The following is a 25,200-nucleotide window of genomic DNA, read 5'->3' on the forward strand; positions in this document are numbered from 1 at the left end:
TGTATGCCATTGTAAACCCCCAAACACACCAGGAGTAGGCTTACTGTTTTGTGCACAAATTGATGCTCCAAGATACCTTTTGACTTGTCCAGGTCTTCATACTTTTAATAGAAAGGAGGCTTAATAACATACTTACAAAACCTCAGTTCTGTATTTACTAAAAGGATGTCAATATAGAATGTGGCATCGTTGTTCTGGATGCCACTGTGGTGCACAGCAGTCCCAGAATGTCTCCAGAGAGACCTTGGACACCCTGTTCTCCTTCTCCAGATACACGGATGTGTTCTCTGAAGTGAGTCAGGCCGTCAGCTCAAGCATAACCCTTCCTTGAGGGCCTGCTGCCTGGAGCTGTGACTAGCTAGGCCCAGGGGCAGACCGGTGAGGAGGTGCACCAACTAATCTGCCTTGTGTCAGTCAGCACAGTGATGCGTGCTTTCCTTTGTAGGGAAAGGAAGGTGCCTTTCTCCTCAGGAACTCCAGTCAACCCGGGAAGTACACAATGTCCGTGCTCAGCAAAACACCAGGGTAGGTCAATCTGTTTTTACTTCTACTGTTTGACTATGTGGCAACTTTTCAGAGAGAAGAAGCAGCAGCAATGCCAGCCCACTCACAGGGGGACAGATTTATTACAGGAGATAAAGACCAACCTGCTTCACGTTGCTCCTTGATGGAACTATAATGGGGATGTTGACTTGTATTGTCGGTCAGTCAACTCAGACAAAGGGTGAGGAAACGGCTGGTGCTGGAGAGCTTTGAAGATCATGATGAGACATTGCGTGCCTTTTGCACAGATACGTTCACCACATGGCTTGTCTCATTTTACCTCAATTTGTATCATCACATGTTATTTTCTGAATCTGAATTGCATCCACCATCTCCCCAGAGAGTCTGTTCCACTCTCTCAACATGGGGGAGTCAGGAACTTTGTGTCCTCTGATTCTGGTCCTCCGACCAGGGGTGTCACGGTCAACCCTATTGGAGTTATTAGACACAGATCCTCTCAGCCCTCTCTCCGGGGGAGAATATGCTCTTCCTCTTAATAACATCAGGAACTTGTCACACGTCCTTTAGAAACCCCTGCAGTTCTCTATTGTCCCTCTTTTCACTCACAGTTTACAGTGAGAAGATTCTTTTTGTTGCTTAATTCCTTCTCATGAGCAGGTCATAGAGTCACAGAGCTCTACAGCACAGAAACAGGCCCTTTGGCCCATCTATTTCATGCCTAGTCCTATTGACTGCATTTAAACCATAGCCCTCCATACCCCTCTCATCAATGTACCTATCCAAACTGCTCTTAAATGTTGAAATTGAACTTGCATCCTCTACTTCCACTGGCAAACCAAACTTCCTTTGAGTGAAGAAGTAACCCTCCCCTCATGTTCCCTTTAAACATTTCACATTCACCCTTAACCCATGACCTCTAGTTCTAATCACACCCAACTCTAGTGGGTGTGATTAAATCATGAGTGTAATTTGTCTCCTGACTTTGAGATAGCAGTTGTATGAATGGGTTTCAGTGATTAATTAAGGAGCTTAAGGTAAAGGAACCCTAAGGATATTTAATATGATAGATTTCACACTACAGTTTCAGAGAGAGAAGCTAAGTATTACAGTTGAGTAAAGGTAACTACAGAGGCATGAGAAAGGAACTGGAAGGGGACTCAAGCAAAGATGACAGTAGTGTAGGGATGGCAGGAGTAGCTGGGAGCAAGCTGGAAAATGCAGGGTAAACTCATCCCAAAGAAGACATTGTCCAAAGGGAGGATGAGACAACTATGGCTGACCTGGACAGTGTAAAACCAAAGAAGATACAAAATACAATATTGCAAAAACTAGTGGAAAGTTAGAGCACTGGGAAGTTTTAAAGGCAACAGAAGACAAGTGAAAAAGGGGAGAAAGGGTGAAATATGTAGGTAAGACAGCTAACAAAAGGGAATAGCAAACATTATTTTCTGGTACCTATAGAGTAAAACAGAGACAAGAATGGACACGGACTGCTGGAAAACTATACTGTAGAAGTAGAAATGAGGAGCGGAGAAATTGCAGATGAACTGAATAAGTATTTTGCATCAGATTTCACTGCAGAAATCACCAGCAATGTGCCAGTAATTCAAGAGAGTCAGGAGGCAGAAGTGAGTGTACTCTATTATTCAGTAGAAGGTGCTTGGGAAGCTAAAAGATGTGAAGGTGGTTAGGTCATCAGGACCAGATGGACTACACTTCTGGATTCTGACAGAAGATTATGGAGGCATGAGTAGAGATCGTTCAAGAATCACTAGAGTCCGGAAAGGTTTCAGAGGACTGGAAAATCACAAATGTCACTCCAGTCTTTAGGAAGGAAGGGAGGCATAAGACAGGAAGTCATAGGGCAGTTAGCCTGACTTCAGTGGTTGAGAAGACTTTAGAGCCCATTATTAAGGATGAAATTTCTGGGTACTTGGAACCTAGTTCATAGTCAGAATGGTTTACTTAAGGGGAGATCGTGCCTGGCAAATCTGCTGGAATTCAGTGGATATTGTTTACGTGGATTGGTCGAAGGCTATTAACAACGTGTCATATGTAAAGCTGCTAAATAAGATAAGAGCCTATGCATTACAGGAAAGACCACAGTGCGGGTAAAAGATTGGCTGACTGGCAGGAGGCAAAGAGTGGGAATAAAGGGGGCCTATTCTGGCTGTCTGCTGGTGACTAGTGGTTTTCTGCAGGGGGTGGTGTTGAGACCACTTCTTTTTACATCATTTGTCAATAATTTAGATGATGGAACTGATGGCTTTGTGGCCAAGTTTGTGGACATACAAAGATACAAGTAGTGTTGAAAAAGCAGGGAGTCTGTGGAAGACTTAGATTAAGAGAATGGGTAAAAAAAAAATGGCAGATGGACTACGGTGTAGCAAAGCATATGGTCATGCAATTTGGTAGAAGGAGCAAAGGTGTAGATTATTTTCTAAGTGGGGAGTGAATTCAGAAATCAGAGCTGTAAAGAGACTTGCAAGTCCTAGTGGAGGATTCCTGAAGGTTAACTTGCCACTTGAGTCAATAGTAAAGAAAGCAAATGCAATGCTAGCATTTATTTGGAAAGGACTACAACATAAGTGCAAGGAGGTGAGGCTGAGGCTTTAAAAGGCTAAATATCAGACCTCATTTAGATTACTGGGAACAGTTTTGTGCCCCTTATCTAAGGAAGGACATGCTGGCGTTGGAGAGGGTCCAGTGGTTTAAAGACTGATTTGGAGAATGACAGTGTTAATATGTGAGGAATGCTTGATTGCTCTGGGTGTACTGACTGGAGTTTATAAGAATGAGGAGGAAGTCATTGAAACCTATTGAATGTTGAAAAGCCCAGATTGAGCGTATGTGGAGAGGACATTTCCCATAGTGGGAGAGTCTAGGACCAGAGGGCATAGCCCCAGAATAGAATTCAGGACAGAACGAGGAGGAATTTCTTTAGCAAGTGGTGGTGAATCCGTAGAATGCAATGCCATAGATGGTGATGCAGGCCAAGTCATTTAAAACAGAGGTTGATAAGTTCTTCACTAGAAAGAGTGTCAAAGGTTATGGGGAGAAGGCAAGAATTTGGGGATGAGAGGGAATTATAAATCAGCCACAAATGAATGGAGGAACAGACTGAATGGGCTGAATGGCCTACTTCTGGTCTTATGTTTATGGTCTCATGATCCCAAAAACATTGCTATCAATTGAAAGCAAGGGCAGCAGACCCATGGCACACAATGCAGAGGATAGTATCTGATGAGGGAATCATCTCAGCTCCATTACGGTGCCATGGGAACTATTTTGGGCAGATAAAGGCCCATCCGTCTTCAACAGCTTCAGCAACTCGTGCAGAGGTAGGCATATCAGGAGCTACCCTGTTCTGCTTGTCATGTGCAAACAATGTTCTTGCACGGATGGATTTCTGCATGTGAGCATCTCCAACCATAGAATCTGTGCCTAGCACTGACACTCAAAAGCATCCCCCCACCCCCACCCCCTGACCAACAATGTCCAGGCCCAGGGAGGGTTACTACTGACCAAAATGTAGCAAGATTGTCAGTCTAATTTGTGTGGTTACAGTGGTAGTACATTATTCTCTAGGCTCATAGGCGAGGTAAAGATTCAGTATCACTTGTTTCCTCTATCTACGACATCTATAAGCCTGGTTATAATACAATAGTCTCCACTTGCTCGCTGTCTGTGCAGCTCCCTCATTTTCATAAAGGGTCAATGCTTACAGTCTTTTTCCCAGGGATCTGGGAAGCATAGATTTCTAGATGAGAGGGAAAAGATTTAATAGGAACCTGAGGGACAATATTACTTTTCTTTCAATATTTTTATTATTAATTTCTACATAAAGAATACAGAGTACAAGAAGTATATAAGTCAAAAAAAATCAATACATATTTGAATCACACTTGCAACTTAATTACTCTGTATTCATGTAAATTAAATTAAATCATAATATTGAAATATGATAATGTTATTATGAAACAGAAAAGAAAATCTAAACCCACTACCAAGATCGAAGATGCTTGGTAAAGAAAGAAAGAAGGGAAAAAATCCTTATCATATAGTGAAATATGTTATCAGCCAACATCTGTACTTTAACAACAAATCAAAGTTTTTGAAAATAGTTCAAAAATGGTCCCCACAATGTGTGGAAGTCTTGGCTAGATTCAGAAATTGAACAACGGATCTTTTCTAAATTTAAACATGACATAACATGACGTAACCATTGAGCGTGAGTAGGTGGAACGACATCCTTCCATTTAAGCAAGAGTGTCCTCCTAGCTATAAGAGAAATAAAAGCAGATGTCTCCAGAATAATATTTTTTTCTCCAACAATACTGAATAAAGCAGTCAAAGGGTTAGGCTTAAAATTTACTTCGAAAAGTATGGAGAAAATTTGAAATACTTCCTTCCAGTATTTCCCAAGACTTGGACATGTCCAAACATATGAATTAGTGAAGTTTCTCCATTATTACATCTATCAGAAAAGGGAGATATATCCGAATGAAAACGAGATAAGCTATGTGGTCACGTGGGCCCTATGGACCACTTTAAATTGTAAGAGAGAGTGGAGGGCACATAATGATGAAGTGTTAACCAGTTTTAAAATTTCATTCCAAGTTTCCTTGGAAATTGAAGTCTGTGAAGCTTATTCCCAAAGATTTTTAATTTTGTCTAAAGGAGCATTTCTCATTCCCAGCAACATACCATAAATATTAGATATTGAACCATAATAAAAAGGTTTCAAATTAAAAATTACATCTAATAAGTTCTTATTGGGACTTTTAGGAAATGTATATAATTGAGATCGCAGGCAGTCTCTAATTTGTAGATATCGAAAAAAGTGGGCTTTTGATAAGCTATACTTAGCTGACAATTGCTCAGACAAAAAGAGACTTCCTCCAACAAACAAATCCTGGAAGCATTTAAAACCCAATCTATCCCATTCTTTAAAAACTAGATCGGTCATAGAGGGTTTAAAAAATAATTAGAAAAAGTGGGACTAGAAAGAGAAAATCTCAATAAACCAAAAATATTTTCTAAATTGTACCCAGATCCTCAAAGCACAGTTACTTAAAGATAAAGGAAGTGAGGATCCAAGAAGAGAAATGATGGAAAATTTATTAACAGAGTGAGCTTCTAAAGAAACCCATACTGGACAGTCCTCACGGTTAATATAATATGACCAAAATGTAAGGTTTTGTATATTGACAGCCCAGTAATAAAACCTAAAACTGGGTAGGGGCAACTTTTTAAACGCAGAGCATGCTGCGAATATGGAATGAGCTATCAGAGGCAGGTACATTAACCATATTTAAAAAGCATTTTGACAGGTACCTGGATAAGAGAGGCTTGGAGGGATATGACCAAATGTGGGCACAGGAGACTAACTGAGATGGTATTCTTGGTCTAACTGCATTAGTTGGGTTGAAGCCCCTGTTTCTGTGCTCAATGACTCCATGACACTCTGTAATTTACCAGTAAAAAGCTTCCACTTTGCAGACCTTCCAGCACCTGAACAGTTTTTTTTCCACTGACTGCAGTGGATTTATTGGTCATCACTCACAAAATACACTGCAGCAACCATCAAAGATGACTCTGGCGTATCTGCCGTCACCAGAGGAACAAGGGGAGCAGGTACAATAGAGAAATCAGCTCTTCTATCCTGGGACCAGGGGGATCAGGTACAATAGAGACACAAGCTCTTCTATCCTGGGACCAGGGGGAGCAGGTACAATAGAGAAATCAGCTCTTCTATCCTGGGACCAGGGGGATCAGGTACAATAGAGACACCAGCTCTTCTATCCTGGGACCAGGGGGATCAGGTACAATAGAGACATCAGCTCTTCTGTCCCGGGACCAGGGGGATCAGGTACAATAGAGACATCAGCTCTTCTATCCCGGGACCAGGGGGATCAGGTACAATAGAGACATCAGCTCTTCTATCCCAGGACCAGAGGGATCAGGTACAATAGAGACATCAGCTCTTCTATCCCAGGACCAGGGGGAAAGGTACAATAGAGACAACGGCTCATCTATCCCGGGACCAAGGGGAGCAGGTACAATAGAGACATCAGCTCTTCTATCCCGGGACCAGGGGGATCAGGTACAATAGAGACATCAGCTCTTCTATCCCAGGACCAGGGGCATCAGGTACAATAGAGACATCAGGTCTTGTATCCTGGGACCAGGGGCATCAGGTACAATAGAGACTTCAGCTCTTCAATCCCGGGACCAGGGGGAGCAGATACAATAGAGACATCAGCTCTTCTATCCCAGGACCAGGGGGTCAGGTACAATAGAGATATCAGCTCTTCTATCCCGGGACCAGGGGGATCAGGTACAATAGAGACATCAGCTCTTCTATACCAGGACCAGAGGGATCAGGTACAATAGAGACATCAGCTCTTCTATCCCAGGACCAGGGGGATCAGGTACTATAGAGACATCAGCTCTTCTATCCTGGGACCAGGGGGATCAGGTACAATAAAAACATCAGCTCTTCCATCCCAGGACCAGAGGGATCAGGCACGATAAAGACATCAGCTCTTCTATCCCAGGACCAGGGGGATCAGGTACAATAGAGACATCAGCTCTTCTATCTCAAGACTAGAGGGATCAGGTACAATAGAGACATCAGCTCTTCTATCCCAGGACCAGGGGGATCAGGTACAATAGAGACATCAGCTCTTCTATACCAGGACCAGAGGGATCAGGTACAATAGAGAAATCAGCTCTTTTATCCCGGGACCAGGGGGATCAGGTACAATAGAGACATCAGCTCTTCTATCGCGGGACCAGGGGATCAGGTACAATAGAGACATCAGCTCTTTGATCCCGGGACCAGGGGGATCAGGTACAATAGAGATATCAGCTCTTCTATCGCGGGACCAGGGGATCAGGTACAATAGAGACATCAGCACTTTGATCCTGGGACCAGGGGGATCAGGTACAATAGAGACATCAGCTCTTCTATCGCGGGACCAGGGGGACAGGTACAATAGAGACATCAGCTCTTTGATCCCGGGACCAGGGGGATCAGGTACAATAGAGATATCAGCTCTTCTATCGCGGGACCAGGGGATCAGGTACAATAGAGACATCAGCACTTTGATCCTGGGACCAGGGGGATCAGGTACAATAGAGACATCAGCTCTTCTATCGCGGGACCAGGGGGACAGGTACAATAGAGACATCAGCTCTTTGATCCCGGGACCAGGGGGATCAGGTACAATAGAGACATCAGCTCTTCTATCCCAGGACCAGGGGGATCAGGTACAATAAAAACATCAGCTCTTCCATCCCAGGACCAGGGGGATCAGGTACGATAAAGACATCAGCTCTTCTATCCCAGGACCAGGGGGATCATGTGCAATAGAGACATCAGCTCTTCTATCCTGGGACCAGGGGGACAGGTACAATAGAGACATCAGCTCTTTTATCCCGGGACCAGGGGGATCAGGTACAATAGAAACATCAGCTCTTCTATCCCGGGACCAGGGGAACAGGTACAATAGAGACATCAGCTCTTCTGTCCCGGGACCAGGGGGATCAGGTACAATAAAAACATCAGCTCTTCCATCCCAGGACCAGGGGGATCAGGTACGATAAAGACATCAGCTCTTCTATCCCAGGACCAGGGGGATCATGTGCAATAGAGACATCAGCTCTTCTATCCTGGGACCAGGGGGACAGGTACAATAGAGACATCAGCTCTTTTATCCCGGGACCAGGGGGATCAGGTACAATAGAAACATCAGCTCTTCTATCCCGGGACCAGGGGAACAGGTACAATAGAGACATCAGCTCTTCTGTCCCGGGACCAGGGGGATCAGGTACAATAGAGACATCAGCTCTTCAATCCCCGGACCAGGGCGATCAGGTACAATAGAGAAATCAGCTCTTCTATCCCGGGACCAGAAGGAGCGGGTACAGTAGAGACATGAGCTCTTCTATCCCGGGACCAGGGGGATGAGGTACAATAGAGACATCAGCTCTTCTATCCCAGGACCAGGGGGATCAGGAACAATAGAGACATCAGCTCTTCTATCCCAGGACCAGGGGGATCAGGTACAATAGAGACATCAGCTCTTCTGTCCCGGGACCAGGGGGATCAGGTACAATAGAGACATCAGCTCTTCTATCCCGGGACCAGGGGGAGCTGGTACAATAGAGACATCAGCTCTTCTATCCCGGGACCAGGGGGATCAGGTACAATAGAGACATCAGCTCTTCTATCCCAGGACCAGGGGCATCAGGTACAATAGAGACATCAGCTCTTGTATCCTGGGACCAGGGGCATCAGGTACAATAGAGACTTCAGCTCTTCAATCCCGGGACCAGGGGGAGCAGGTACAATAGAGACATCAGCTCTTCTATCCCAGGACCAGAGGGATCAGGTGTAATAGAGACATCAGCTCTTCTATCCCAGGACCAGGGGGTCAGGTACAATAGAGATATCAGCTCTTCTATCCCGGGACCAGGGGGATCAGGTACAATAGAGACATCAGCTCTTCTATACCAGGACCAGAGGGATCAGGTACAATAGAGACATCAGCTCTTCTATCCCAGGACCAGGGGGATCAGGTACTATAGAGACATCAGCTCTTCTATCCTGGGACCAGGGGGATCAGGTTCAATAAAAACATCAGCTCTTCCATCCCAGGACCAGAGGGATCAGGTACGATAAAGACATCAGCTCTTCTATCTCAAGACTAGAGGGATCAGGTACAATAGAGACATCAGCTCTTCTATCCCGGGACCAGGGGGATCAGGTACAATAGAGACATCAGCTCTTCTATCGCGGTACCAGGGGATCAGGTACAATAGAGACATCAGCTCTTTGATCCCGGGACCAGGGGGATCAGGTACAATAGAGACATCAGCTCTTCTATCGCGGGACCAGGGGATCAGGTACAATAGAGACATCAGCTCTTTGATCCCGGGACCAGGGGGATCAGGTACAATAGAGACATCAGCTCTTCTATCGCGGGACCAGGGGGACAGGTACAATAGAGACATCAGCTCTTTGATCCCGGGACCAGGGGGATCAGGTACAATAGAGACATCAGCTCTTCTATCCCAGGACCAGAGGGATCAGGTGCAATAGAGACATCAGCTCTTCTATCCCAGGACCGGGGGATCAGGTACTATAGAGACATCAGCTCTTCTATCCTGGGACCAGGGGGATCAGGTACAATAAAAACATCAGCTCTTCCATCCCAGGACCAGGGGGATCAGGTACGATAAAGACATCAGCTCTTCTATCCCAGGACCAGGGGGATCATGTGCAATAGAGACATCAGCTCTTCTATCCTGGGACCAGGGGGACAGGTACAATAGAGACAACAGCTCTTTTATCCCGGGACCAGGGGGATCAGGTACAATAGAGACATCAGCTCTTCTATCCCGGGACCAGGGGAACAGGTACAATAGAGACATCAGCTCTTCTGTCCCGGGACCAGGGGGATCAGGTACAATAGAGACATCAGCTCTTCAATCCCCGGACCAGGGCGATCAGGTACAATAGAGAAATCATCTCTTCTATCCCGGGACCAGGGGGATCAGGTACAATAGAGACATCAGCTCTTCTGTCCCGGGACCAGGGGGATCAGGTACAATAGAGACATCAGCTCTTCAATCCCCGGACCAGGGCGATCAGGTACAATAGAGAAATCATCTCTTCTATCCCGGGACCAGGGGGATCAGGTACAATAAAGACATCAGCTCTTCTATCCCAGGACCAGGGGGATCATGTACAATAGAGACATCAGCTCTTCTATCCTGGGACCAGGGGGACAGGTACAATAGAGACATCAGCTCTTTTATCCCGGGACCAGGGGGATCAGGTACAATAGAGACATCAGCTCTTCTATCCCGGGACCAGGAGAACAGGTACAATAGAGACATCAACTCTTCTATCCCGGGACCAGGGGGATCAGGTACAATAGAGACATCAGCTCTTCTATCCCGGGACCAGGAGGATCAGGAACAATAGAGACATCAGCTCTTCTATCCCGGGACCAGGGGGATCATGTACAATAGAGACATCAGCTCTTCTATCCCGGGACCAGGGGGAGCAGGTACAATAGAGACATCAGCTCTTCTATCCCGGGACCAGGGGGATCAGGTACAATAGAGACATCAGCTCTTCTATCCCAGGACCAGGGGCATCAGGTACAATAGAGACATCAGGTCTTGTATCCTGGGACCAGGGGCATCAGGTACAATAGAGACTTCAGCTCTTCAATCCCGGGACCAGGGGGAGCAGGTACAATAGAGACATCAGCTCTTCTATCCCAGGACCAGGGGGATCAGGTACTATAGAGACATCAGCTCTTCTATCCTGGGACCAGGGGGATCAGGTACAATAAAAACATCAGCTCTTCCATCCCAGGACCAGAGGGATCAGGCACGATAAAGACATCAGCTCTTCTATCCCAGGACCAGGGGGATCAGGTACAATAGAGACATCAGCTCTTCTATCTCAAGACTAGAGGGATCAGGTACAATAGAGACATCAGCTCTTTGATCCCGGGACCAGGGGGATAAGGTACAATAGAGACATCAGCTCTTCTATCGCGGGACCAGGGGATCAGGTACAATAGAGACATCAGCACTTTGATCCTGGGACCAGGGGGATCAGGTACAATAGAGACATCAGCTCTTCTATCGCGGGACCAGGGGGACAGGTACAATAGAGACATCAGCTCTTTGATCCCGGGACCAGGGGGATCAGGTACAATAGAGACATCAGCTCTTCTATCCCAGGACCAGGGGGATCAGGTACAATAAAAACATCAGCTCTTCCATCCCAGGACCAGGGGGATCAGGTACGATAAAGACATCAGCTCTTCTATCCCAGGACCAGGGGGATCATGTGCAATAGAGACATCAGCTCTTCTATCCTGGGACCAGGGGGACAGGTACAATAGAGACATCAGCTCTTTTATCCCGGGACCAGGGGGATCAGGTACAATAGAAACATCAGCTCTTCTATCCCGGGACCAGGGGAACAGGTACAATAGAGACATCAGCTCTTCTGTCCCGGGACCAGGGGGATCAGGTACAATAGAGACATCAGCTCTTCAATCCCCGGACCAGGGCGATCAGGTACAATAGAGAAATCAGCTCTTCTATCCCGGGACCAGAAGGAGCGGGTACAGTAGAGACATGAGCTCTTCTATCCCGGGACCAGGGGGATGAGGTACAATAGAGACATCAGCTCTTCTATCCCAGGACCAGGGGGATCAGGAACAATAGAGACATCAGCTCTTCTATCCCAGGACCAGGGGGATCAGGTACAATAGAGACATCAGCTCTTCTGTCCCGGGACCAGGGGGATCAGGTACAATAGAGACATCAGCTCTTCTATCCCGGGACCAGGGGGAGCTGGTACAATAGAGACATCAGCTCTTCTATCCCGGGACCAGGGGGATCAGGTACAATAGAGACATCAGCTCTTCTATCCCAGGACCAGGGGCATCAGGTACAATAGAGACATCAGCTCTTGTATCCTGGGACCAGGGGCATCAGGTACAATAGAGACTTCAGCTCTTCAATCCCGGGACCAGGGGGAGCAGGTACAATAGAGACATCAGCTCTTCTATCCCAGGACCAGAGGGATCAGGTGTAATAGAGACATCAGCTCTTCTATCCCAGGACCAGGGGGTCAGGTACAATAGAGATATCAGCTCTTCTATCCCGGGACCAGGGGGATCAGGTACAATAGAGACATCAGCTCTTCTATACCAGGACCAGAGGGATCAGGTACAATAGAGACATCAGCTCTTCTATCCCAGGACCAGGGGGATCAGGTACTATAGAGACATCAGCTCTTCTATCCTGGGACCAGGGGGATCAGGTTCAATAAAAACATCAGCTCTTCCATCCCAGGACCAGAGGGATCAGGTACGATAAAGACATCAGCTCTTCTATCTCAAGACTAGAGGGATCAGGTACAATAGAGACATCAGCTCTTCTATCCCAGGACCAGGGGGATCAGGTACAATAGAGACATCAGCTCTTCTATACCAGGACCAGAGGGATCAGGTACAATAGAGAAATCAGCTCTTTTATCCCGGGACCAGGGGGATCAGGTACAATAGAGACATCAGCTCTTCTATCGCGGTACCAGGGGATCAGGTACAATAGAGACATCAGCTCTTTGATCCCGGGACCAGGGGGATCAGGTACAATAGAGACATCAGCTCTTCTATCGCGGGACCAGGGGATCAGGTACAATAGAGACATCAGCTCTTTGATCCCGGGACCAGGGGGATCAGGTACAATAGAGACATCAGCTCTTCTATCGCGGGACCAGGGGGACAGGTACAATAGAGACATCAGCTCTTTGATCCCGGGACCAGGGGGATCAGGTACAATAGAGACATCAGCTCTTCTATCCCAGGACCAGAGGGATCAGGTGCAATAGAGACATCAGCTCTTCTATCCCAGGACCAGGGGGATCAGGTACTATAGAGACATCAGCTCTTCTATCCTGGGACCAGGGGGATCAGGTACAATAAAAACATCAGCTCTTCCATCCCAGGACCAGGGGGATCAGGTACGATAAAGACATCAGCTCTTCTATCCCAGGACCAGGGGGATCATGTGCAATAGAGACATCAGCTCTTCTATCCTGGGACCAGGGGGACAGGTACAATAGAGACATCAGCTCTTTTATCCCGGGACCAGGGGGATCAGGTACAATAGAGACATCAGCTCTTCTATCCCGGGACCAGGGGAACAGGTACAATAGAGACATCAGCTCTTCTGTCCCGGGACCAGGGGGATCAGGTACAATAGAGACATCAGCTCTTCAATCCCCGGACCAGGGCGATCAGGTACAATAGAGAAATCATCTCTTCTATCCCGGGACCAGGGGGATCAGGTACAATAGAGACATCAGCTCTTCTGTCCCGGGACCAGGGGGATCAGGTACAATCGAGACATCAGCTCTTCAATCCCCGGACCAGGGCGATCAGGTACAATAGAGAAATCATCTCTTCTATCCCGGGACCAGGGGGATCAGGTACAATAAAGACATCAGCTCTTCTATCCTGGGACCAGGGGGACAGGTACAATAGAGACATCAGCTCTTTTATCCCGGGACCAGGGGGATCAGGTACAATAGAGACATCAGCTCTTCTATCCCGGGACCAGGAGAACAGGTACAATAGAGACATCAACTCTTCTATCCCGGGTCCAGGGGGATCAGGTACAATAGAGACATCAGCTCTTCTATCCCGGGACCAGGAGGATCAGGAACAATAGAGACATCAGCTCTTCTATCCCGGGACCAGGGGGATCATGTACAATAGAGACATCAGCTCTTCTATCCCGGGACCAGGGGGAGCAGGTACAATAGAGACATCAGCTCTTCTATCCCGGGACCAGGGGGATCAGGTACAATAGGGACATCAGCTCTTCTATCCCGGTACAAGGGGGATCAGGTACAATAGAGACATCAGCTCTTCTATCCCAGGACCAGAGGGATCAGGTACAATAGAGACATCAGCTCTTCTATCCCAGGACCGGGGTCAGGTACAATAGAGACATCAGCTCTTCTATCCCGGGACCAGAAGGAGCGGGTACAGTAGAGACATGAGCTCTTCTATCCCGGGACCAGGGGGATCAGGTACAATAGAGACATCAGCTCTTCTATCCCGGGACCAGGGGGATGAGGTACAATAGAGACATCAGCTCTTCTATCCTGGGACCAGGGGGACAGGTACAATAGAGACATCAGCTCTTTTATCCCGGGACCAGGGGGATCAGGTACAATAGAGACATCAGCTCTTCTATCCCGGGACCAGGGGAACAGGTACAATAGAGACATCAGCTCTTCTGTCCCGGGACCAGGGGGATCAGGTACAATAGAGACATCAGCTCTTCAATCCCCGGACCAGGGCGATCAGGTACAATAGAGAAATCATCTCTTCTATTCCGGGACCAGGGGGATCAGGTACAATAAAGACATCAGCTCTTCTATCCCAGGACCAGGGGGATCATGTACAATAGAGACATCAGCTCTTCTATCCTGGGACCAGGGGGACAGGTACAATAGAGACATCAGCTCTTTTATCCCGGGACCAGGGGGATCAGGTACAATAGAGACATCAGCTCTTCTATCCCGGGACCAGGAGAACAGGTACAATAGAGACATCAACTCTTCTATCCCGGGACCAGGGGGATCAGGTACAATAGAGACATCAGCTCTTCTATCCCGGGACCAGGAGGATCAGGAACAATAGAGACATCAGCTCTTCTATCCCGGGACCAGGGGGATCATGTACAATAGAGACATCAGCTCTTCTATCCCGGGACCAGGGGGAGCAGGTACAATAGAGACATCAGCTCTTCTATCCCGGGACCAGGGGGATCAGGTACAATAGGGACATCAGCTCTTCTATCCCGGTACAAGGGGGATCAGGTACAATAGAGACATCAGCTCTTCTATCCCAGGACCAGAGGGATCAGGTACAATAGAGACATCAGCTCTTCTATCCCAGGACCGGGGGACAGGTACAATAGAGACATCAGCTCTTCTATCCCGGGACCAGAAGGAGCGGGTACAGTAGAGACATGAGCTCTTCTATCCCGGGACCAGGGGGATCAGGTACAATAGAGACATCAGCTCTTCTATCCCGGGACCAGGGGGATGAGGTACAATAGAGACATCAGCTCTTCTATTCCAGGACCAGGGGGATCAGGAACAATAGAGACATCAGCTCTTCTATCCCGGGACCAGGGGGATCAGGTACAATAGAGACATCAGCTCTTCTATCCCGGGACCACGGGATCAGGTACAATAGGAACATCAGCTCTTCTATCCCGGTACAAGGGGGATCAGGTACAATAGAGACATCAGCTCTTCTATCCCAGGACCAGAGGGATCAGGTACAATAGAGACATCGGCTCTTTGATCCCAGGACCAGGGGGACAGGTACAATAGAGACATCAGCTCTTCTATCCCGGGATCAGGGGGATCAGGTACAATAGAGACATCAGCTCTTCTATCCCGGGACCAGGGGGATGAGGTACAATAGAGACATCAGCTCTTCTATCCCGGGACCAGGGGGATCAGGTACAATAGAGACAGCAGCTCTTCTATCCTGGGACCAGGGGGATCAGGTACAACAGAGACAGCAGCTCTTCCTTTCCAGGCACATAAGCTCCTGATAAATATAAACTCAGGGTTTGCTCATCCCTCAGGGGCCCAAGTAACAAATCTCTACACACACCATCAGAGCACTGCCACTTCTTGAAGGCCAATTGTTTCAGCCTTGGCAGCTACAATTGGGTTCTTGGTATGAATAAAAGGAAATCATAGCTTCTATACTTCTGCCTCCAACTCACTTAGATTCCAGCCTACATCTCCACCCCCTTCCCAATCCGATTTTACCATCAAATGTAAATAAGATGTAGCTAGTGCAAAGGGTATTTGCATCAAATGAAAGAGCCTGTGTTCTTATAATGGAAATATATTTTCCTTTGCCAGGGTCTTTGCATACTGGATTCAATGTGGTTACAGCAGGAGGTTCAGTACTGTAGAGCATTTACCCAGGGTGAAAAGCGTAACAAATCAGTCACTATTCTACAAATATTCTTCACCCATATTGCACCCAGCGTGAATTCCACAGTGCTGGAAAGAACAGTTCCTTGTGGGGTGGCCACTGTCATTGTCCCCGTACTTCCATCCTGCTCAGTAGCACAATTAACATCAGCGCTGTAAATTTAGTTCAAAACCAAAGTCAAGTCGATTGTTATATGCAGGAAATAAGGTTGAAAGAGCACGGAAATAATTTACAAGTATGTTGCCGGGTCTGGAGGACACGACTTGTCAGGAAAGATTGAACAGTTTAGGACTTTATTTTGTGGAATGTTGAAGATTGAGGGAAGATTTGATAGAGGTATACAAGATTATGAGAGGTATCGATAGGGTAAATGCAAGCAGGCTTTTTCCACTGAGGTTGGGTGGGACTACAACTGGAGGTCATGGGTTAAGGGTGAAAGGTGAAAAATTTAAGGGGAACGTGAGGGGAAACTTCTTCACTCAGAGTGTCGTGGGTGTGCAAGTGGTATATGCAAGCTCAACTTCAACATTTAAGAGAAGTTTGGATAGGTACATGGATGGTAGGGGTATGGAGGGCTATGGTCCTGGTACAGCTCAATGGGAGTAGGCAGTTTTAATGGTTCGGCATGGACTAGATGGGCTGAATGGCCTGTTTCTGTGCTGTACTTGTCTATGACTCTAAGTACAATGTAAAACTTTCAGCAGCATCGCAGGCACCTGTCATCAAAGACACAACGTTCACAAGAAAATCATAAATTAATGTACAAAATTATCCGAAGAACACAATTATAACAAAAGGGAAACACAAAGTCCCTTGTCGTGCAGTGTCCAAAGTGGTCAGAGTGTTTCAATACTGAGGTAGTGATTTGGGTTGTGCAAGCAGGCACAACTGAATGGTTGAAGGGAACTTGAATCTGCTGGCAAGGGACTTGAGGCTTCTGTATGTTCCCCTCAGCAGTCGCTGCAAAAAGACGGCATTGCCCGGACAGCGAGGATTATTGACGTTAGATGTTGCCGTCTTGAGGCAGTGCCTCATGTGGATGAGGAGGGATGTGCCCGTGATGGACTGGACTCACTCCACAAGCTCTGCAGTTTGCTATGTTTCTGCACATTCAAAGTGCCTCACCATTAATGATGCAACCAGTCAGGATACCCCCAGTTTTACAGCAAACCACAAGTGTTCACACCTCTGTGAAAAGAACAGCAATTTGTTTTTTTTTTATTATTCAAGGCTAGATATGATCCCTCCAGCTCTGTGGTTGATGAAGTGTGTGAGCATATCCTGAAACTGCTGTTTTGAACATGCCGTAACACACAGGCAGCCAGTGCCAGCTGGAGCCAGGTTTGAAGTGAAGGGGGTGGCGGGGGATATGAGAGAGACCTGGGGAACAGCTTCTTTCACACAGTGGGCGCTGAGTACATGAAACAAGTAGCAAAGGCTGGTACAAAGCAGCATTTCAAAGATACTTGGAGAGTAACATAGATAGGAGAAGTTTAAAAGGATATGGGATAAACATAGGCAAATGTGCGGTTTGAAATGAGCTGAGAGAGACATTGGTAGAGGTGGGTACAATTACAATAATATAAAGGTATTTGGACAGTAACACGGATAGGAAAGGTTTAGAAGAACATGGGGCAGACCAAGGGTGATGGGATTAGCTCAGTTAGTCAACTTGATTGGTGTCGATGGGTTTGGCTTCAGGACCTGTTTCAGGGCTCTGTAGATCTGTGACTGTGCTCTAACCAGACCAGGTGATGACTTCGGACCAAGTCTGGGTGGTGGACAGGTCACATGAAAAACAGCAGCTGGTAGACTGTGGCTTGTGCTTCAGCTGCAGAGTGCCAACGATGCTGGAATTGGCACTGATCAAGTTCATGTGGCAGATGGAGACCAGTTCTCCTTAATACTGACATCTCCATCCTATCAACATACCCCTCCATCACTATCACCCACGCCTTTCTCCTGAGCGAATCCAGATAAGGAGTATTCATTCAGGCCCTTCCCGTATCCTCTGGCTCCATGCAAAGATTACACTTTGTACTAAGGAGACCATTCTTTCCCTATCTACTGTCTTGCTCCTAAGATAGATAAGAAGGGTTTTGGATATAACCAGCCAGAGGAGTTTCATTTGCCTCTGACTTCCCCTGTTTAACACTCTGCTCCACTGTCCATATTCCTCCGGGTTATTACAATGGCTCTGGTGTCATCTTTACATCAACAGCGGAAGGAGGGAGATAGAAAAGACTGTGGATACTGGAATCTGGAGTGAAAAAACAAGATGGTGGAGGAACTCAGGGGGTCAGGAGTATCTATGAAGGGAAATGGATATAACAGGAGATATATCAGGCTGAGATTCATCATCTGGACTGAAAGATTGAGGGGAGAGAGCCAACAGGAAAAGATGAGGGGAAGGGGTGGAGTAAGAGACAGCAGGCGATAACGACAAGAGCTGGCTGGTGATAGGTGGAGGTGACACAGAGCTAAAGATGATGGAATCTCATGAGGGAGGTGGGGAGGGCGGAGGAGAGGGAAAATAGTGAGAAGAGTGTGTGGGTGATGGGCAGAGGGAGAGGGTGAATGAGGGGAAAGAAATGGATGTGGGCTAGGGTGAACTCAGTAGATGAGGAGGTGATAGACAAAGGGGGAGTGGAATCAGTTCACCAGAAACTGGAGAATTCACTGTGCACGCCTTTGGGTTGTAGACTACTCAGGCAGAAGATGAGATCCTGTTCCTTGAGTTTGTGTTCAGACTCAGCAGAGGCAGCTGAGGACAGATTCCCTTCTCTGAAGGACGTTGGAAAATCAGTTGGGTTTTATTCCAGTCAGTGTATCGTGAGGGCGCTGCTGGTGATTGCAGTTTTCAAAAACCAGCTACTGTCATGGGATTTGAATTTACATCTTTGGATTAGCCACCCAGCAACACAAGCAGTGTGCCGATCAGAGAAAGTGCTTAGTGAAGTGATGTGTAGTCAGAGGTGGCGGAAAAGCATGTGAGATTTTGGGTTTCTGTCAATTCATCGAGTGACAATCTGTAGCCGGTGGTGAGGACTAGGAGTTTGTTTACTTACTGATTGAGATACAACGTGGAACTTGCCCTTCCAGCCCTTCGAGCCACGCTGCCCAGCAACCCTCGATTTAACCCCAGCCTAATCACGGGACAATTTACAATGGTCCATTAACCCACTAACCGGTACGCCCTCGGACTGTGGGAAGAGACCAGAGCACCCGGAGGATACCCACGCATCTCCGTGGGGAGGACGTACAGACTTCTTACAGATGACACTGTCAGAATTGAACTCTGAATTCTGACACTCTGAGCTGTAGTAACATTGTGCTACCATGGCAACCAAGTTGGAGGGTAATGGAAGAATGGTGGGGTTGAGTGAGGAGATAGAGACTGGGGGGAACCTTCAGTAGGCAGAGTGATTGAAGAACGGGAATGCTGTCGAATCACTGTAGGCTTTGTGGGCTGCTGTTCCTCAGCTTGCAGAGCACCACAAGCAAAGTCATAAAGCAAGAGGTTGTTTGTGAGGCTGCTAATTCGGGACATCCTGTGCACAGATGTCAGTCTCAGGTTCCGCTCAACTAGGCCAACTGCACCTTGCCCCTTGGCATCTTCCTGCGGCAGAGAGGCAGCAGACCATGAAAAAGGGGGAAGTGGAACCATGAACTAGTGCTGATTTTCACTGTGAAACATCCACTGCCAGCAGCAGATTTACATTGTAAATTAACGACCCACAACTCGCTGGCTTTACGTGTGATCCCCCATGATACTGGGTGACGGGCACACCACATTTTGCACTGGCAACACTCAAAATGCTGAAGGAATTCAGCAAGTCAGGCAGCACCTACAGAGAGGAATAAACAGTTAACGTTTCAAGCCAAGATGCATCATCATTATGAGAATCCAGAGAATCTCTGGTGTTTACACTGACAATGGAACAAAGAGCTTGTAGTTGGACATCAGAAGGGGCATGTATCAATTTTTCTGTCCTGGAATTCCCCTTGTTCCCTTCTCCACACCAACAAACCCCAGAGGTCTCACTGATTCCAGGCTCTGACCCCCAAGTATTGGGTGAGAGCTGAAATGCTTCTCTTGTGAAATAAACTGCATTTGCTGAACACTCAGAACTAGCTGCAGCAGAGTCAGGTTTCTGCAAGCATTAATAACCATTTGATTTACATAATCAAACCAATGGTGACTGGTTTTAAATAGCATCGAAATTTCCCTTCTGCACCAGCTCTCCTTGAGTACGGAGAAAAAAATCATCGGGTGCTTTTGGAAAGTGTCCTTCCCATTCTAACCATCTCCCAAGGCTGCTCAGAGCTGGGGAGCCTGCTCGGATAGGCACCCACAGATGGGAACCAGCTCTAGTTATGGGATAAACTTAGGCGCCAGTATGTAGCAGAACACCTCTCCAGATGTTGTTTCTCTGTACTTTTCTCCTTCACATACTAATGACACACAGCTGGCCACTGGTGTACTGGCATCTACACTGGACTTCAAGGTGAGCAGTCCCGGGTTCGAACCTGGCTACCTTATAACTCTCAAGAGCTCTCTCTGATTCTTGCTTCTTAAATCTTAAGTATGCTTCCTTCTTCCTTTTTACTAGATGTTCCAATGTTTTTGGTCACCATAGATCCTTCCCCTGCTTCAATGGGGCAACCTATTTCAAACTCTATGCAAGTGCTCCCTAAACAATCTCACATTTCTGATGTGCATCTCCCTGAGTATATCTGTTCCCAATTTACACTCTCAAGTTTCTGCCTAATAGCATCATAGTTCACCCTCACCCAATTAAATACTTGCCCACACAAAATGCTGGAGGAACTCGGTGAGCCAGGCAGCATCTATGGAAAAGAATAAAGTGCTTGGGCTGAGACCCTTCATCAGCACTGATCTGTTGAGTTCCTCCAGCACTTTGTGTGTGTGTTGCCTTGGATTTCCAGCATCTGCAGATTTCCTCCTGTTTGTAAATACTTTTGTGTACCATCTGCTCCTGTCCCTGGCTAAAGCTATGCTAAAGGTCAGGGAGATGTGGTCACTGTCTCTGAAATGCTCACCCACTGAGAAATCTCTCACCTGACCAGGTCCATTGCCTAGTACTAGATCCAGTATGACCTCTCCTCTAGATGACCTGTCCACATATTGTGACACATCAAAGAAGTGCTGACCCATCAAAACCTTTGGCACTAAGAAGGCACCAATCAATATTAGGGGAGCTGAGGTCACCTATGGCAACAACCCTGCTATTTTTGCACCTTTCCAAAATATGCCCCCTGGTTTGCTCCTCAGTGTCTTTGTTGCTATTGGTGATGGAGCTGGGGGTGGTGGTGGTGAAGTCTATAGAATACCCCAATAGAGTGATTGCTCCCTTGCTATTTCTGTCTTACACCCACATGAACTCATTATGCCATCCCTCCAGGATGTCCTCCCTTTCTGCAGCTATGATATTGTCCCTGATTTTTGTGCAGGTAGTATGCATTGCAGCCACTATTCACAGGCAAAAGTTTGAAGTACATTTATTATCACAGCATGTATACAAGGTGTTCGTCTAGTGATTTGAAGGTCGCTAGTTCGAGCCTTGGCCAAGGCAGCGTGTTGTGTCCTTGAGCAAGGTACTTAACCACACATTGCCCTGCGATGATATCGGTGCCAAGCTGTATGGGTCCTAATGCCCTTCCCTTGGTCAACATCGGTGGCATGGAGAGGGGAGACTTGCAGCATGAGCAACTGCCAGTCTTCCATACAATCTTGCCCAGGCCTGCGCCCTGGAAACCTTCCAAGGTGCAAGTCCATGGTTTCACAAGACTAATGGATGCCTATATAACATATATATTATACAACCTTGAGATTCATCTCCTTACAGGCAGGCACAAAACAAAGAAACCCCAAAGATCGGGTGTTGATCATTATTCTGGATAACTTTGTAAGATGAACGTGTTGGGGGAATGTGTGGAGAATAAATCAGTCCACGTAGGATGAGGGTAAATGTTCCCATGCTGTACCTGCCTACAACTGTATGACTTTGGTTTCCAGATAAGGGTGAAGTATCCATCACATTCCTCTACTTGCTGTGGATCAGGTGAAATTCTGTGTTACTGAGCACTGATACTGGCCTTCTCTCCACGTTCTTCTTTGCCACCAGGGATCAGAGCGGTAAAGTCAAACACTACACAGTGTGTGTGACACCCAACAACCAGTACTACCTTGCAGAGAAACACATGTTCAACACAATTCCCGAGCTGATCAACTACCACCAGCACAATGCAGCAGGTACAGTCAATGATAGACCTCCCCGACTGCCCCGTGCAGCTCAGTACTGATAGTGTGTTTTCCAGAGGGTAATATTCAGAATCAGAATCAGGTTTATTATCATTGAAATTTGTTGTTTTGTGACAGCAGGATAGTGTTATGCATAAAAATATGTTATAAGTTTGTTTATGAAAAGTTAGTGCAAAAACAGAGCAAAATGGTGAGGTAATGTTCATGAGTTCAAGGACCATTCAGAGATCTGATGGCAGAGAGGAAGAGGCTTTTCCTAAAATGTTGAGTGTGCATCTTCAGGCTTTTGTACCTCCTTCCTGCTGGTAGTAAAGAGAAGTTGTCATGACCTGGGTGGGACTCCTTAATGATGAATGCTGCCTTTTTGAGGCATCAATGTGAAGATGTCCTTAGTAAAGGGGAGGCTAGTGCCCATGGTGAAACCAGCTGAGTTTACAACCCTCTGGTATGTGTTCTCCTGACTTCTCCTTCCTGAAGTTCACAAGTCAATTCCTCGTTCTTACTGACGTTGAGTGCAAAGTTGTTGTTGTGACGCAACTCAACCAGCTTCCCTATCTCACTCCTGCTCGGCATTGGCTGAGTCAGCACCAGCAGCCTTCTCTCCTGAGGCTGCAGGTTGGAGGATTAAGTATAGCAACATGTGAGAGGCAGAGATAGGGTGGACAGTGAGGGTCTTTTTCACAGGGTTGGAATGCCAAATACTAGAGGCCACAGCTTTGAGGTGAGGAGATTTACAAGGCAAGTTGTTTATACAGGGAGGGGAAGGTGCCTGGACTGTGCTGACAGCGGAGGTGATTGGCCCAAAAGTGCTCCACGTTGTCCCAGCGAGGCTGGCTGCAGTGCAATGTTGAGTGCTGAATTTGGGGATCTCTGCTGTCTGCTCTTGATGGAAACATTGCTCCTAGCAACATTTGATGAACACACTGTTTTGTTGGTCCACTGCAGGTCTTGTTACGAGGTTACGTCACCCTGTATCCTGGCAGACGAAAAAGGTCCCTTTGACAGCAGGATTTGGTTATGGTAAGACTCTGTTTTCATGCTTCAAATTTTCCCCAGAATTCTATATAATCCACAATACAGGCTCAGGCTATTTGGTACCTATCCTTCATTCAGTCCCCTTATCTTTCTTTGTATTAATCCCACCAGTGCTGTTGTTCAGAAACACAACACTTCATTCCCTTCTCAGCCAATCAGTGATGGGCAATGAATGAGCAGTGGAATGAAGGATTCTGGCAGGAGTTGTATTTGGACCCCGCTAGCAGCTGGGAGCCATGGAATAGCAGAATTCGACATGCATACATTTGAAAGACAAATAACAAGACCAAAATGGCTTAAATTGGGGTGTCCTCGACATTAGCAAATTCATCGTGTTGAACTGGAAATTCCTGGAATGTGTCCATAGATTATACCGCAGATCAAGGTCATTTAGATCACCACGTTCACGCCAACCATCAAAGACCCAGCTAAACTAATCCCATTTACCAGGACTTGGTCCATCGCCTTCAGCATTAGCAGATTCAGATATTGCTTAATTATTGTGAGAGTCATTGCCTCCACCACCCCTTGTAACACTGTGTTCCAGTTCCAACCACACTTTGGGGAAATAATGTTCTTAAGGTCTCCTCTGAATCTCTTACTCCTCACCTTAAGGTTTTTCCCTCTGGCTGTAGACCATTTGTAGATGTAATTCTTATTTTCCTAAATTATTGTGTGTTATATGTGTGTTACCTGTACTGCAGTGCTTTACATCCTGGTCTGGAGAAACATTGTCTTATTTGACGTGATACATGTATATTGTTGAATGGCAGTAAACTTGAATTGACTTGACTTGACATCTCAGTTACGGGTAAAGGTTTCTACTGCGTTTATCCCTTTCATGGTTTTGTGGAAGCCTATCAGATCCCTTCTAGCTTCCTGCACTCAAGGAAAACAAACATTTGATATAATTTCCATAAAAAATATCCCAGCATCAACCAGGAGTCAGTCTGCATCAGATTTAGTCTTTGGAAGTGGATTAGAACTGTAACGACGTTTTGGTGTATGAATGTTTATCTGAAAGGGACCATTATTATAGAATATATTGCATGCATTTGCTGGTTGCCGTACTTTAAGAAGGATCTGGCTGGAGAGAGTGCAGAGGACAGTCACCAGGAGAAGAAAGTGCTTGAAAGGGGATCCGCAGGGTAAGTTATTCTACACAGAGCAACGTTAATATTTGGGACATGCTGCTGACGGAGGTGGTGGAATCAGATACAATTACTGTGTTTAAGAAACATTAAGACAGATACCTTCCACTAACCCTGTCCCCAGGAAGCCAGTGTGTCCTTTCTATTCCAATGACTGCCACATCAATTTCAGGATCATTAAGCAAAGTCAGATTTACTTATTGCGAACATGAGAAAGTCTGCAGATGCTGGAAATCCAAAGCAACACCCACAGAACACTTTGAACTCAGCCGGTCAGGCAGCATCCATGGAAGTGACGTTTCAGGCCGAGACTTTTCTTCAGCGGCATTTCTTTGTGCTACCTAGTCTTGGTTTTCTTCTGACTTGTAATCAAAATACCCTCCTTGTCCAGCCCCATTTGAAGGAACGCTCCTAAATTCACACCATTTGCTAGCCTTACTAATCTTAAAACTAACACAGTTCTGAATTTTAATAAAGTGTAAAACCACAAAGAAAATGAAGCATGTATGACTATAATAATGAAAATATATTATAATCCCTTTAGTTGCACATACATTTTTTTGTGAACAGCTTTAGTAAGTTTCCTCAGTTCTTGCTGAACCATCCGCCACCAGCGTTCTAAAATTCCTGCATTTTTGCAAAACCA

The 25,200-nt window shown here is 46.5% G+C and overlaps 1 protein-coding gene across 3 annotated transcripts in view; it reads left to right on the forward strand.

Moving 5' to 3' along the window:
- The window catches only part of btk (Bruton agammaglobulinemia tyrosine kinase), a 124,423-nt gene that overhangs the window by 61,761 nt on the left and 37,462 nt on the right, over positions 1 to 25,200 (forward strand). For all 3 annotated transcript variants that reach the window (XM_063060555.1, XM_063060557.1, XM_063060556.1), the window contains 3 exons: positions 446 to 525; positions 22,232 to 22,359; positions 23,314 to 23,388. In XM_063060555.1, the coding sequence (XP_062916625.1) occupies positions 446 to 525; positions 22,232 to 22,359; positions 23,314 to 23,388 (283 nt within the window). The remainder of the gene's footprint in view (positions 1 to 445; positions 526 to 22,231; positions 22,360 to 23,313; positions 23,389 to 25,200) is intronic.

This window comes from Mobula hypostoma, chromosome 10 (assembly GCF_963921235.1).
Source record: "Mobula hypostoma chromosome 10, sMobHyp1.1, whole genome shotgun sequence".
NCBI lineage: Eukaryota > Metazoa > Chordata > Chondrichthyes > Myliobatiformes > Myliobatidae > Mobula > Mobula hypostoma.